Source organism: Hydra vulgaris, chromosome 02 (assembly GCF_038396675.1).
Source record: "Hydra vulgaris chromosome 02, alternate assembly HydraT2T_AEP".
NCBI lineage: Eukaryota > Metazoa > Cnidaria > Hydrozoa > Anthoathecata > Hydridae > Hydra > Hydra vulgaris.
Genome location: NC_088921.1, coordinates 56,412,501 through 56,430,000, shown reverse-complemented (window position 1 = coordinate 56,430,000; position 17,500 = coordinate 56,412,501). Strand labels below are relative to the sequence as shown.

Below are 17,500 nucleotides of genomic sequence, written 5' to 3'. Positions count from 1 at the left end.
TTGATGTGTCAATAGGATCGTTAAGTGACTGTAGACTGGCTTGTGCAATAAAATGTTTTACTGTTCCACCAACTCCATCACAAGGACTTTTACTATGCAATGTTGCAAAAAAGTGCCACTCTGCAGTAATGTCAAAATAGTGTTTGTGGTAGCATAAGTTGATAATATTTTTGTAATTTTTATATTGTGATGCAGCTCCATCACTAAAATAGATAATGTGTTCAAATGTTTGTAATTGTTTAAGTTTATCAATAACATTATTGATAAAGCAATGAACAACATCTGTTCGATGTTTCAGATGATCTGATATAACACAATAACTTTGACTATCAAGTTTTTCATCTTTTATAAAATAAACAACAAAGGGGAGCAAAGTTGCGTGGCTGTTATTCCCATGAAAACCTTGCACTGCATCTTGTATTAGAAAACATTTACAAATTTTCTGCAAATTTCTTGCAATTTTATTGCAAGTCTTCTGCAAAGTCAAGAAGAACTAAAGCTTGTTTTTCTTTTAAATTAGTTTTCAAATGTCGGAAGTAGGTGGCTTGACTTTTTGATATAAAATGATGCTCTCGTAATTTATCTAACTGTTCATAAACCATTTCAATAAATTCATCTAAAGGTAAAGTTGCTGGTGCTAAAGTACATTGAAAATTTGATTTGTCAATGTAGTTTAGTCAATTTAATATAACAAAACCTCTTTTCCAGGACGTTTATCACAGCTATGCAGCATACAATATCTATTTTCAATGCTACAAACCATTAATTTTAATAAGCTTTTGTAATCAACAATTCTAGGGATTTTCAATACAAGGAGCCTTACATTTTGATGATACTGGCAAACACAAACTGCATGCAGACCAGAAGCATCACCCAAAGGAATGCACCACTTGGGCCTTAGCTTACAAAGTTTTGAAAATCCAACTTTAAGATAATTATGTTTCTTTTTAAACACAATATAAAGTTCTTTCATATTGACTAGTAGAAGTTGTTTTTGGACATGTTGCTTTATACTATCTACTTTAACTGAAACAAACTCTTTCTTTCCTGGACAAACCCTTGAATATTCATTGCATTGACAGAACTAAACAATCTCTGTAATTACATCTTCGCTAAGTTTTCTTCCTGAATTTGGAGAAAATTTTGATAGTATTCCACTTTTTTTTCTTAATTTTCTGGCTTGTACTACAGATTTTTTTAAAGTCAAAAAAAAATTTTGAGTTTTCTCTATTGACCAACTGTCTGCAGTAAGTGTAAAAAGTGTGATTTTTTGGATTTTGACAATGTTTTGTCAAATTTTGACTTAATTTGAATCATAATATTGTCTAAACTTTTGTTTGTTTTTTTCAAACAATTTTTTGAAGGTGATTTTGTGCAGCTACTTCTAAACCTAGCACATAGGCAACAGGCTTTTGTGTATGAACTTTTACCTTATCAATTTTACACTTTCTATATGCAACTCTATCTTTTTTTGAAACAAGTTTGAGAGGTGAGCATCCAAAACTTGCAATACTTAAATTAAGATCTTCTTTTAATGTAAGGTTGTCAACATAAATTTATTTTTCTTGGAGTTCATTTTCTTTTGTATTATGATGATTGCAATGCAGAGTTTTTCTACAACTAGTGCAAATTTTTTGACCATGTATTAAACCAAAATCTTTGGCATATGAAAGACTGATAACTCTAAGAGAATCTATAAAGTAAAGATAATGATTTTTAAATATTGTTTCACATTAATTTATTATTATTAAGTTATTTGTATTAAATAGGTATTAAAGTTGTATTAAAAAGGTATTAGTTTAAATATTGAAACTTACTTTTCAATTTTTTTGCATGCTTGTTAAAGGGATTACAATAATACATTCTCACATCTCAACAAGTAATCTTTCTCGTGATAGTTACAAATAAAATCTATGCGATTTACTTTGCTTCTTAAAGAAAGAAGCTCTTGGTTTAGTGTAGACAGTTCTTGGTAACATTTACTTTTTTTAGACTTGCTAAACATGATAAGATAGCACTGTTCATTTAATGCTTTACTAATACAGCAAGGAGAAAGCTCAGGCATACTACTCATTAATTAGTTCTAAAGTACAACAATTTATTTGGTTTTATTAGTACTTTTTAGATTGACATACCAGTATTATAAAATTAAATGAAACAATAACTTAACTATTAAAAAGTAATAAGTTTATGGTCTTTTGGGATTATAAATAAGTGCCCATTAATTTTTTTGGTTTTTATGAACTAACACTCTTTGATTAATGCGTATAAAAAATTTTATGAAAAAAAAAAGTGCCATCTTAGGTAACAGGTGCTTTGCATTGCAGATCAATTTTAAGAAAATCTTGATCCGACTCATATTGATGACCTATAACTTTTGAATGTGGTTCTTTAACCAACTGATTTTTTTTTAATAATAATCCACCACATGTAGATCAACAGGCAATTTGATTTGTATTAATTTTTGAATTAGTTTTTAAGAATATGAATTTAAAAAATTTAAATCTTAAAACAAGAGTCAACTTTAGCCCGCCATTATGGAAAAAGTTAAGATGCTAAAAGTTCTTTTTTTTTTTTTTTTTAAGTATTTATAGCATACTTGCTATCTTAAAATAACTGAAGTATAAAACCAACTTATTCAAAAGTTATTAGCTGTTAAAAATGATGAAAAAAAACCTTTATTCTTGTAGAGTGAAATTTCATGCAAAATGCTACTTAAATAGTGTTTTCTCAAGAACCATATTAGATATTGATCTAAAATTTTCAAAACGTTTTTCTTATACGTACAATGTCAAAAAGTTTCAATAAAATCTGAGATGGTTCATGAGGGACCTTTGCTCCACTTGGCATGGAATGACCCAGATATAAAAACAAATCTTAAATCAGTTAACATCTTTGATGTCACCATTAATTAAGCCCAAAACATCCATAAACCTTTCAAAGAACCTATCAATAATCTTTAATACACCCATAAATCTTCTAACCACCCACCACAAATTATCAAACTATTTACTTCTACCTACTTTAATGTTCAGACTTTTGCAGAATTCCTTAAATGAAGTTTTATTTAAGCAATCCATAAATGAATATGAACAAGCACTAAAAAATAGCGGATACAAAAACTGTTTCTTTAAATATCAGACAAACAAAAACACCTAAAAAAAATTATAAATGCAATATCATATGCTCTGAAAATATCAAAACAATTATAAGAAACCACAACAACAAAAAATATTTTCCCAAGAATTGAAAATAATGACCAAAAAAGTAATTGTCGAAATAAAGCAGAATGCCCCCTGAATGGAAAGTGCAAATTTAAAAACATCATATAAAAATGCATCATTGCAGCTAAAAACCAACTTAACAAAGTTTATATTGGATTAACAGAAGGTGAATGGAATACTAGATATAACAACCGCAAACTATCATTCAGTAATGTTAAAAAAATTCCACAGCCCTATCAAACTATGTCTGGTATTTGAAAAACAATTTTAACAAAACCCTTATATTAACATGGTCTATTCAAAGTCTGTACCCCTCTAATCAAATACTTCCAAAAGGTGCCCACTATGTCTATATGAGAAATTTGCTATTATATTGTATTCAAAACCTGAGGAACTGCTAGATAAAAGAACCGAAATTATATCAAAGTGCCACCACGAAAATAAATTCTTATTAAAAAATTACAAAGCTCGCTACAAACCTAACTAACAACTAACAATAACTATATTATTCTACTTCATATATCTCTAGGTTAACTAATAAATTACATACACAGCTACTGTAATATATTTCACAATATTATTTATATTTTTATATCAATTTTTAATTTAATATTTTTTACTTTATAAATACTGCACATTATCACATAAACAAATTTTTTAAACAAGCATTAAAACATATAACTATTTCACAACTATTAATTAACAAAAACAAATTGATAATAACATCAACCTAACTACTAAACAATTTCCGTCCCGTAACGATCTAAAATACAAATAGAAACCATAACGTCTACTAAACAAATCATAGCAAAATTAAGTTTTTACTACTTGCCTGAAGATTGTGGTAACACATGTAACTTAGAGTATTATAAACATTAGCATTTAGCTAAAACCTGGTACTGCAGGTAACAGTAACATATATTATATAGCTCTAATTTATCTATTGAGCACTCTTTTAAGTATACAATTTTATATATGATAATATAAAGATATTCTCTTTATTCACATATATAGACTTATGCATGTATGTATGTGTGTGTGTGTGTGTGTGTGTGTGTGTGTGTGTGTGTGTGTGTGTGTGTGTGTGTGTGTATGTATGTATGTATGTATGTATGTATGTATGTATATATATATATATATATATATATATCATTTGTTTTTAGTGGAAAAAAAAAAAGGCCCTCAAATTCTACAATTTTCCAACTAGAGATAAATAGCCTAAGTCTTATTTTGGCAACTGTATTTTAGGGTTCTAATTTGCCAACTGAAGGTAAGAAAAGATCCAAACTTACAAAATGGTGTAAATATTCATTGAATGAAGGGGGATGTCAGACACTCCCACACCCTACCTTTGCACCAGCCTTGAGTGATTCAAATAACATGAAAGATAATAAACTTTCTAAAAAAAAAAAGTTTTAATGTTTTCTTTTCAGGTTATTCAGATACTAATTTCTTATTAAATAAAATAATTGTTGTATTTCGTCTGACTCCACTTTTGGATAATAATTTATTTTATACTTTTTATTTAATCAATTTTAACACTTAAAAACAAAAGCTATTACATCGTTTTAATGTTTAATGATCTCAAACTATTGAGATTTGCATTACTTCGTTGATAAAGTGGTTATCTTTATTAACCTTTGATATTTATGGTGAACTTTAACTCAGATAAAACTGAATTTTTTTCAGCTAATCATTTTCACAAAAACCTAGATCTTTCTATATTTATGAACTGTAATGTACTCGATGAGCCATCTACCCTTTGTCTTTTAGGATTAACTCTTACTTCTGATCTTTCCAGGAAACCATATATCAAATCCATAGCAAAATTAGCATCTTCAAAGGTTGCATATCTTTATTGTGCTCACCACTTTCTTACTCCGGATTCTATACTTTATCTCTATAAATCTTAGACCCACCCTTGTATGGAATACTAGTGCCATATCTGGAGTGGATCTTTGAGTGATGCCCTTTCTCTTTCAGACAAGGTGGTACTACCTTGTCTGAAAGAGAAAGGGCATCACAAGGTATAAGGTAAGGGCATCACCTTGTTATATACCTTGTTATATACCTGCACTCCTGACTGATGTCCTCTCATATTTGCACCGTTGTCGTAGCCCTGTCCACGCATCTTCAATTAGAATCCCAGCTTGAGTCAACATTTGTAGAATAACATCTGTGAGTGCTGCACCAGTTGTCTGCTCTACAGGTATGAAATCAATGAAATGTTCGCAGACTTTAACTTCAGCATTTTCCATCTGAACAAAACGTAGCACAATTGACATTTGTTCCACTTTACTCACATCTTGGGTACAATCCACTATAATGGAAAAATATTTTGCCATTTTCAATTTTGACAAAATTTCTTCACGAATTCGTTTTGCAATTATTTGAATGAGTTCATTTTGTATATTTTCCCCCAAGTAATGGGTGTTAATCACCTCATTCTTTATTCGGTGAACATGATCTGCCATAACTGCATCAAACTGTGCTTGCAGTTCAACTAGTTTTAGGAAGTTTCCATTACTTTTCTCATGTAAAACATCAGAATATTAAGACATTGTTCTCCTAAAAATGTCACTATTGCAAATAATCTTTCCAGAACTAACTGCCAATGCTGTATCTCTGCACTGAGAAGTTGTTGTTGTTATGCAACAATTGTTTTGTTGGTATCTAGTCGGTTTGCTAAGTCCATCCATTTGCTTAATGAACAGATGTGATTTTTAGAAGTTTTAGGTTCCTTCAGCTGTCTGTGCAAATTTTTCCAGTCTCCAAAACCAATTGTCTTCAAATGTCAGATGTCACCAAACAACTTACATGAGAAACAAAACACAACATCTTTTCTTTTAGAGTATATAAGCCAGGATCTTTTAACAACTTCACCATTCTTGAGTATTTTTTGCGTGCATGAAGGATTAAATCTTCTATTGCTTGCATTGACAGGAAATAGAAAAGATGGATTAGGTGCTGATGGACCATTTTTAAAAAGAGTCACTCGAAAATTATCTAGAATTCGATCAGGCCAATCTGTCAGGTCTGTAGTTGGTAAAGTTTGAAAACTCTGTTCTTCTTCTGGCAATGCAATTTCCAGAAAATGGCAAAATCGTAGATAAATTCTCATAAGTTAGATTTTTTACCTTTCAGCTCATTTTTCACTTCTAAGTTTGAACTTGTTGTTGCATCTTGAATTTCATGGATTTCATCACAAACACTAACATCACAAGGATTTCTCATAGTTGTTGTTGGCTTGCTTTCGGTGTTATTAAAAAAATTGCTTAAAGATTCAGACATTTGTTCATCCTCTTCTCTTCGTTTTTCTTTTTGCTTCCTGTAGAAATCTTCAGACTTCTTTCTTTTATGTCCTACCATTTTTATCTATGGATGTCAGAAAATATATAATCAAAACTCAAAATGCTGCCCTAGGAAAGTGCCGCCCGAGGCAGATGCCTTTTTTGCCTGTGCCTAGAGCTGGCACTGGGTGTAATATTGTTATGATTCATAAATAGCTATATATTGTCAGATTGATATAGAATCTTATTATAATATATACAATTCATGTATGTAAACTGTAAATATCATAATAAAGTTAACAATAATTATAGATATTAATACAAATTTAAATGCATCATAATAATTTAACATCTTATTAACTTGATAACATCTTAATAGTTAAGATGTTATATTATTATAAATTATAGTAATAAAACATCATTTATTATAATATCATAATAATGTTGTTACATTTTTGTATAATATTATCAATTTATTATCTTATATCAGTAATATAACAGCATAAAATAGGACCTTAATATATTTAAATTATATGCATAATAAGTGATACTATTGATAAATATCAATATAATAATTTAATGACAACCATTAAGATGTTATAATTGTTAATAATTGATTTAAACTTATTGTATATAATTTATTTATATATATATATATATATATATATACATATATATATATATATATATATATATATATATATATACATATATATATATATATATATATATATATATATATATATATATATATATATATATATATATATATATATATATATATACATATATACATACATATTATATAAAATAATAGTAACATTATATAAAATAAAATATTATAGTATATTATATATTATTTATAGTATGAAATATATATTAATATTTGTTATATTAATGTTGATATTAGATTGATGTTATATAGATGTTATATTAATAATTGATTTAAACTTATTGTATATAATTTATATATATATATATATATATATGTATATATATATATATATATATATATATATATATATATATATATATATATATATATATATATATATATATATATATATATATATATATATATATACATATACATACATATTATATAAAATAATAGTAACATTATTATATAAAATAAGATATTATAGTATATTATATATTATTTATAGTATGAAATATATATTGTATATTTTAAAAGATGCTATATTGTTATGATGTAGTTATGATTTTGGTAATATATATAATCATTGAATTATTATACTAACAAAAAAGCAATTATATCTCTATAAATATTAACAAAACACTGTATATATTAACAAACAAAAAAACAACTATATAACTATAAATATTATATTTCACAGTTTTTTGTTAAATGGTATATATCTCATTAAGTATAACGATCATATAGTCCAGTCAAAATAGTCGAAAAAATAGTGGTAGGTTTGCAATAATTCGCATAGAGCTGAAAATCGGTACATATGTTGGGGACATTATTCTAAATAAAATATAAAAAGTCCCCACCGATTCCACATCTGCAAAAAAATTTATTCAAGGAAAATGGATAAAAACTTTTTTCATTTTGCTGGCACCATTTACTATCTAAAGAAAAAAAAAGTTTTTGCGGCTTTTCTCTGATCTTGGATTAGAACAACAAAATATTGCTTAGTTATAGGGGGTTTTATTTTTTGTTTAGCCGTTCTAAAATAAATTACATTTATTTAAAATTAAGTTCTTATAATTGCAATATGTTTAAAAAAAAATTTATGACTATTGATTTAGTATATTTTTTATTTATTAATTTTTTTTAATGTAATTTTTTTGTAAAGTCATTTTTATGAACCCTGTTATGAAAAATAATTTACTAATGTTCTTTTTCAAGATTTTTTAAACAAAATTTTATTTTTAAAACTAAGTTTTAAACGCTATAAGTGTTTCATCACGTTACAGGCCCGTAGCAACTGGGGGGTCAGCAGGGGCATTTGCCCTTCCCAATAATTTTTCAAATAAATAGTTCTAAAGTTAATTATTAGAAAAAAGCGATTACAAATTAAGAAATAAAAGAAAAAAAAAGGATAGAAAGGACCTAATTTGTTATCCGTATTTTTGACGTAAGTTCCTTTGGCAAAAAAATTTGGACCTACTACTATTTGACCTACCTAATAATATTGCCCCCCCCCCCCTTTGATATAATTTTTGTTTCTACGGGTCTGAGTTATGCCAAATTAAGTTTGTCTTAATCGATATTTCGTCTGACTTTTGTAGTTAAAATGTTTGGTTATTTCTCATAACGACTTTTCTCATAATGATTTGATGGAAGAAATATTTAGACACAATGAAAATAGTGATGATTGTCAGTTTTTATTGGAAGAATTAAAAAGTATTTGCAAAAATTCAGATTTAGATAAAGAACAATTAACGATTGAAATCAAGTATGGCAATAAAATCACTGAAAAACTGGGCAGATTTCATTTGCTTTTTTGACAATCATTGTAATATTCTTAACCAAGCTTAATATGAAAAAAAAAGCCAAAATAAAGAGAAAGAGCAATTTCAAATCTTAAAAACTACATCAGCAATCATTCAAAAGGACATCTAATCATTAGTCTTATTAGTGCGCATCATTCAACGACACTGTGATGTATGAGGAATTGTCTATTCTTTATCATGCACATTTTCTTACCAATCTTACCACCAAAAACTGGCACCAAATCCTAACACCAAAAAATTGATGTTGCAGATACGAATGTAAAGACTTAAGACGGTAATAACACACTTCGCATAAAGGGTATCATTAAATTTGTTACCCCTGAAAATTTCATTTACACAAGAAGATCAAATACCACAAATAGATCTTGTTATTAATGATGAGATAGTTGCAAATCTTAATATTACCGTTGAAAATATCATAAATAACATAGTTTCATATAACGTTATCAAAATTGTTTACGATAATACAATATAAGAAGGATTTCTTTATCAGTTCAAAGAAAAACTAAAAGAATTTGAAAAACGAAGACCTACAGCAAAACTATGGATGCAATATTTTAATATGGTGTCGATTGCAAAGAAGTTTATAAGAGTACGCATGGTAGATTGGCAAGCTTATTTGAACAGCATCTTCTTGCTCATTATAGAGCTCCAAAAAAAATTGTTTGTATAAACAATTCTAGATATAAAAGTCTTGTAAAAATACACAGAACAATAAAAGAGTGCAACTATCTTGTCTTCTTCCAACATCTGTTTCTGCAGGTCAACACTTATGTTGAGTATACTATCAAGTTAAAGTATGGATAGGCAACCAACTAGACTCAGCAGACTGGGGTTGGAAATTAGTAGGTGGGAGTGGGAGCCAATTCAAGCTTTACTCCCACTTGCTCCGGAAATACTTCTAAACACCATCTTTTGCAATTGCAAAAAGGGTTGTAGTGCAAAATGTAGCTGCAAAAAAGTCATTGTGTTCACCGGTATGTATTAATTGTCGAGGCTAGTCTTGCTCCGATTTTGAATCAATTTCAACAAATGAAGATTTTGATGATATTAGAGAAGGAAAAAGCGAAGAAGATATAATATACTAATATATATATAATATATAATAATAATACTAATATACAATATATTATATATATATTATATACAATATATATTATTATATATTATATATAATATATATATAATATATAATAATAATACTAATATACAATATATAAGACATGCACCAGAAAAGATACGCGCGTACATTTTAAAGGATATTTATTTAACGTTATATATATTTTGAAAGTACATATATTAATATTCTTAAATGTCACTTTAGAAAGTTTGTGAAGATTTGTATGTGAGAACGCGCACTTTACGTTTTACACTCGACATCAGCTTTTGCATAGTCTTCGGCTGGACTTTCTAGGTAGCTCTAATCCATTTATTTTTGAAGTCTTTAATGTTTTTGGCTTCTTTTACATTGAACCTTATTTTTCTTTTGACAAGAGCCTTATATCTTTCGATTGAACGTAGTTCGGGACAATTTAGTGGATTGCAGTGTTTTTCAACGAAATCTACTATATGTTCTCTAAGCCAGTTTAAAGTTGTCCAAGAATAGTGACATGATACTAAATTGTGCCAAAATAATGGGTTACCTGTGTGTTTTCTTAAAAATGGCAAAAGACATTTCTTGAGGCATTCTTTTATGTATATTTTGATGTTAATTGTTCCCATATTCACAAAACAAGAGCTTCTTTCACCACATTCACAAATTGCTTGCCAAACTAAGAATTTTTAAGCGAATTTTTGCATTCCAATACATTTATAACTGGAACTCAGTTTCTTGCAATTATTGCTGAATAATATTGGTGTCCTGGAAGAGATTGGAAATATGCAGCACAATAAGTTTCATTGTCAATAATCAAACAAGATTTTTTGGTACATAATTTTTTATAGAGCAGCTTTGAACAATGAATTGAGATATTTTCTTGCTTTTCTTCACGACGAGGAACTTTTTTCTTTTTTTAAGATTTAAATTTATTATGTCTTAAATTTATTCACTAAAGTTGAAACAGAAATCTCTGGTTTTCTGTCTAAGACATCTTTTACTTTTTTATCAAGATCTTGTCTAACAAAACATTTTTTTCTTCCACTTCCTGATTTCCTTTTTATTGTACCAGTGTCCTTAAATTGTTTCACAACGCTCTGCACTGTTTTCAAAGCAATCTGCAACTCTTTAGAAATTGTTTTGTTTGATACACCAGGATTTTCAACGAGAAAAAGAAAAAAAAATTTTTTGATTCAATGTTTCAATTAAAACTAATTTTGATAACAGAGTTTTTTAAATTTTGAATAACACTAATAAAAAGACATTTTAAAACAATTAGCTATTTAAAATGATGCACAGTTTCCGTAAACACCACATCAGAACATGCGCAGATTTTTTCTGGTATATGTCTTAAACCATAATATACAGATTATGTTAAATGAGACTTCTTCAACTTTAAGATTTGCAATATCTCAGGAATCGTGATTCTTAGAAAAAGACAATTTTTGTAGATAATTTCATCTAAAACTTTTGCTTGATCAATTTTTTTTTTGATAAAGTTTACCGTTGATCAGGAAAATATGAAAAACCATTTTTTCAACTTTTGACTTTGAATAACTTTTTTTGCAGATGCAGGATCGGTGGGGACTTTTGATATTTTATTTGTAATGTCCCCAAGGTCTGTACCAATTTTCAGCTCTATGCGAATTATTGTAAACTGAAATGTCTATTTTGACCGGACTAATAGTTCATTTAGTTGTTTTAACAGCTTTATTTAGTTTTAGTTAAAAAAGAAATTGGTGAAGATCAAATCTGGCATTAGGCTCAGTATATTGCTTTAAATGATTATTATGATGTAGAACGTGTTCGAAAATTTCTTTTGTCTAAAAGTAAATAGAGATATTGTCAATGCATTAACAATGATTTGTTACCAATCACATTGAGAAGCAACCTATTTTTTGTAGAAGCAAAAATGCTAATATCAATGAGGGTTTTATCAAAATAACTGGGAGTTTTTAAAGAGTAATTGGTAAAAATTATTAGTCAACTCAAAAAAAATTAGCTACAAAAAAGGAATAATCTTTTGATCTTTTATTGTTAAACATGCTTGTTATTAATGGTCTGTTACAAATGTAGTTTAAAAGAGTTGATTTTTTAGACTACTTACTTAAAAAAAGCTTTTTAAGTAAGTAGTCTAAACCACCTATCTCTTTTTATTTCTTTGTAGATTAATCAATTCTGAACCTACTTAAAATCATTTTCTTAATAGTTTTTACTAAATAAATATTCAATTAAAAGTATTTAGTTTTTATAGCAGAGTTTTAAAAAATTTTTACTTTCATTTTATCAGATTGTAAAAAATATTAATTAGTAATAATCCCAAACTTAAATTTGTTAGAAATTATATGAATTCAATACTAGAAATGTTTGTTTTATAAAACTACAAAAACTTGGTTCACTAAAAAAAAAAATCAACTTGGTTGTTTTTTTTTGTGTAAGTTTTTGCGTAAGTTCAGCGCAACTCATGCGAAACCCTAACTTTACAGAAATGCTGTAAAACATTGGTAAATACCAAATAGTTACGAAAACAACGCTGAACATACAATTTCCATAACCTTAGTTGAATTACGCAAGAGTTATAAAAGTTTGGTGAATCCCCACCCAGTATTTTACCTTGTATGTTTAATAAATTTTTATTTGATTATGAATTTTTTGAAGACTGTTACATATTTTAAAAGCTTTAAAATATTCACAATAGACAGGCAAACATTTTAATATGTGTCAACATTTATCAAGAACATATATGTAATGTTTTGTATTCTTGCTTATGGTAAAGATAATTTGAGTCTAGTGCTACGGCTTTTATTCCATTCAAGCAAGAATTCCTCAAGTGGAATTGATCTCTGAGGGAATAGTTTAGCAATCATTATAGATCATTTATATAGATCAATCATTATAGAGAGTTTTTCATATAGTTCTCCAAGGGAAATGCTTGTGTTGCAATGGTTAATCATTATTCTAAACGAATGTTAGAAATTATTATCCTGAGGAAATTAATTTTGTAACAATTATTACAATATATTTAAGGAAATCTATGAAAACCAACTAAAAAAATTCAACCACTAAACCCGATATTTTTTTAAATATATAAGCTAAACTCTATATTTTGTGCCACCAGTAAAACAATGATGCCTAATCAGGCAATAAAGAACATAAATACAGAAGATAAGTTTACATTGTGTGCTTTGAGAAAGACAAAACAAATAGAGCTAAAAATTTCTAGAGCTCATTGAAAAAGTTATAAAAGAACCTGAAGTTCTTCCAGCACCATATGATTTTTTTGGAATAAGAATTTTCATTATTACAAGAAGTCAACCTACATGTGAGTATGCAGTTTGTGTTATTGAAAGGAAAACTATCTTCCCAGGATCAGGAAAAAATTGAAAAAAAGGAAGACAAGTATCCACTGAACCAATTCTGCCACCTCCCCTACCCATATCTGTATGCCAAAGTTGTCTATGTACAGTGGGATACAGTTTACCTCACCTCATGCAATATTTTGATTCGCAAGGATAATATCGAGACACCATTGCCTAGAGGTTAGTCTGTACGTATATATATATAATAATTACTAAACCTAAAACCATATGAAATATAGTATTATGTAGGTACATACAATTTTGGATTGTAAAAATGTAATATATTTCAGATGAGCAAGGTACAGAGCTTTTTTGTACTAAAATCCTATGATTTAATAAAGCTTGTTAATTAAGGGTCTAAACTTTTTAATATTGAAATTCCAAAGAAAACAGAGATGAAAGCCCTTTTTCCTCAAAACAAGGTACCAGCTAGTGAAGTTGCAAGATTCAAAAATATACTAGGGTTAGGCAACTCTCAAACAGAAACTGCTTGTAGTGTTTTTAGGGGCTGGAAAGGAAGAAAGCTTTTTGAACCTAATCTAAAAGAAAAACTTGTGTTTTAACACTGTGTTATAGATTGTTGCAGAACTTCAAATCAATATGCAAACAAAATATTTAGTTTACTGTACCTGAGCTTACTGTGCCTGAGCTAATAAATCAATTAGTGGAAAAAAGAAAAATATCCCCAGATTATATTGTAAAGATTGGAATAGATGGCAGAGGTAGATTTTTAAAGGTTTATTTGAGTATTCTTTATTGTGAAGTGAATGAACCTAAAACCAAGTTTTAGAAAATAAATATTGTTTCCAAAAAATAAATAAAGCTTCAATGAAGCTTTATTTATTTTCTGGAAACACAAACCATTTGTATAACATAGCTAATAAAATACTGTCTAGTAAAATACTGTATACTAAAACAGAAACATCAATTTCCATGGATATGTGGAATAAAGCAATTGGATTTAAAAGGCCAAGATTGCACAGCGACCAGTTCAAGGTAGGACAGTGTTCAAAGCTACTAGATAACATAGAAACATCAGACAAAATTCTCAAATCCAAGTTTGAAGTTGTACCTGATGAATTGAAAATGCTTATGTGTGCTATGAAAGTACTAAATAATGTGAAGAAAACTTGCTTTGGTCTAAGTTTAAACATATATTACAAGAATCACATCAATGCCTAGAAGAAAGCATATATGGCATTGAACAAAAAAGTACATGTTACAGTCCCCAAAAGTACATGTTATAATCATTCATGTACCAGCTTTTTTGAATTCAATGGCTGACAAATACCCTTGAAAAGGTCATGGCTTTTGCTCAGAACAGACTTCTGAATCTGTTCATTATGACTTCAAACAGTTTTATAAGCAAGGATACAAAGTTCCAAGTTGTCACAAACTGTTTCAATCAAAACTGCTGAGATTAGCTGTTGCTTATAATAGTAGACAAGCACAACTCAAGATTTAATTTTAAAGGAGACATTTATGTTCTTAGAAAACTTATACATATATTTAATTTTATATTTATAATTCATATGTATTTAAATATCAATATGGTAAATATCAAAGTCTCAATATGGTTTTATTTCTCATAGGAAATAATTAAATAGCTATTTAAAATATATATATTCCAGCATTTTTAAACCTCCTTATAAAGATATTGAGCTTGACCAATGCATTAGAATTGTTTTTTAACATTAAGGAATAAAATTATTTGAAACGCTTGTTCAATAACTTAGTAACCATAATTGATATAAGAACATATTCCCATCAAATATCTGTCTATTGTGAACATTTCATAGCTTTAAAAATATGTTATAGTCTTGAAATAATTTATGATCAAATAAAATATTTATTGTACATATAAGGAAAAATACTGGTCTTTTGTTCAGTTTACAAAAAAAAAAATTTTTCTTGGACCCCAAAATTTTTTTTCCTTTGTGCTATTTTCTGAAAGTAGAGGTCAGTATGGATCAAAAAAGTCAATCAGATAACCCTGGGACATTTTTTTTGGTTTCAACCTACCACCACCAGGGTATATATATATATATATATATATATATATATATATATATATATATATATATATATATATATATATATATATATATATATATATATATATATATATATATATACATATATATATATATATATATATATATACATATATATATATATATATATATATATATATATATATATATATATATATATATATATATATATATATATATATATATATATATATAGTTTGTTGCATTTGGGAAGAGCAGAAGGAAAAAAATGATTCTTACGCCAACACATACGTCACTTTTAATTACTTTTGACTTTTGTCCATCATTTGCGTATTGGACGAAAGTCAAAACCATTAATTTAATTACAAATTAATTGTTTTTTAAAAAAACCGCAAAAACGCAAATTTAATTGACCAGAATGTTTTTAAAAACATTCTGAATATTTTTAACAATATAAACAATGTTTTTATTTTTATTTTTTTTAACAAAATGTTTTTATTTTTATTTTTTTTACTGTAAATCATGCACGGAGTGTTGCTACATTGACTATCTTATAGCCTGACTCGCAAGGAAATGCTGCTACATCGACTTACCCTATTCTGAAATAGCCTGACTCGCAAGGGAGCGCTGCTACCTCAACTGAGGGTTTGGTTAAGGCAGGCAGTTTACAATTATTAAAAAAAAAAAAATTCCGGTCTTGCATTTTAATTTTTACTTTTTGTCAACAAAATATGGAAAAAACTTTCTGACAACATATAAAAGTTCTATATATATATATATATATATATAATATATATATATATATATATATATATATATATATATATATATATATATATATATATATATATATATATATATATATATATAGATATATATATATATATATATATATATATATATATATATATATATTATACATATATATAAACTTAATATAAAATTATTATTACCATAGGTAAATTACCTTATTAATTTACATATATATATACATATATATAAACTTAATACAAAATTATTATTACCATAGGTAATTTACCTTTGAAGTCTTTTTATGGCTCCACTTATGTCTCTCTGCTGTAAGTGACCAACTTCAGATTGAGTTGTTTTTAAATAACCTTTGTCAAGAAGAAATTTCTAAAAAATAAAATTTAATAAAGACTCAGATTTTTATATTTTATGAAAATTGTATTAACAACAAGAAAAAGTTGCCACAACAAAAGCAATAAGTTAAAGAGAAATTAAAATGTTTTTGATAAACCATTTGTTGACCATATAAAATTGTAATAAATAAAACATAAAACAATATATGTCATCAAAATTTCGTATTCTTGCATTGTATGGATTACTTGCTTTATAATAAAATATTTACAACCAATAATATACTCAAAATCAAAATATCTAAAGATTAATTAAAATTTGATCAAGCTGAAATGATTAAGAATTTAAGTTAATCATGATTAAGGTATTTAGAAACTCCAAATAAAATATAAACTTTGTTCATAAATATGTCAAGTTATAATTTAATTTGTATTTTGTTGCCAGGTAGCAAGAGGTGCAATGTTACAACTATGGGAGAGAGGCTCAAGCTTGGTAACAACTCTGAAATAAAGGTTAATGCATAGAACATCTTTCAAATGGCTCCCAAGTAACACTTGATAAAGAGTAAAAACTGTTAAATTTAAAAATTAGTATAAATTAATGATTGACCTTATTGTACTTATTCTACATACTTTATTATCATTGTATTTCTCTGTAAACATATAACTAATTATAAAAATTTATACATTTAAACTTCATGAAGGTTGATTATTTATTATTTCTTTGAATACGTTTGTTTAAATAAATAACTCAAAATGTTAGTGGTTAATATAATAGATCTATTTAACACTTTTTTTTACAGTGGTTTCTATCATCCATTTTTGTTTCTTGTACAAGAAGCTATTAGAAATATTTAGCTCCACTGGCTAACTCATAGATATGCCAGTCAATTGTTTTTTTTGAGCAGTCAAAACTTTTATTTTTTATTTTG

General features: G+C 27.2%; 1 protein-coding gene across 2 annotated transcripts in view; it reads right to left on the bottom strand.

Moving 5' to 3' along the window:
- The window catches only part of LOC100201778 (matrix metalloproteinase-24), a 57,062-nt gene that overhangs the window by 27,546 nt on the left and 12,016 nt on the right, over positions 1-17,500 (bottom strand). For both annotated transcript variants that reach the window (XM_065791451.1, XM_065791450.1), the window contains exon 2: positions 16,508-16,605. In XM_065791451.1, coding sequence (XP_065647523.1) covers positions 16,508-16,605 — 98 coding nt within the window. The remainder of the gene's footprint in view (positions 1-16,507; positions 16,606-17,500) is intronic.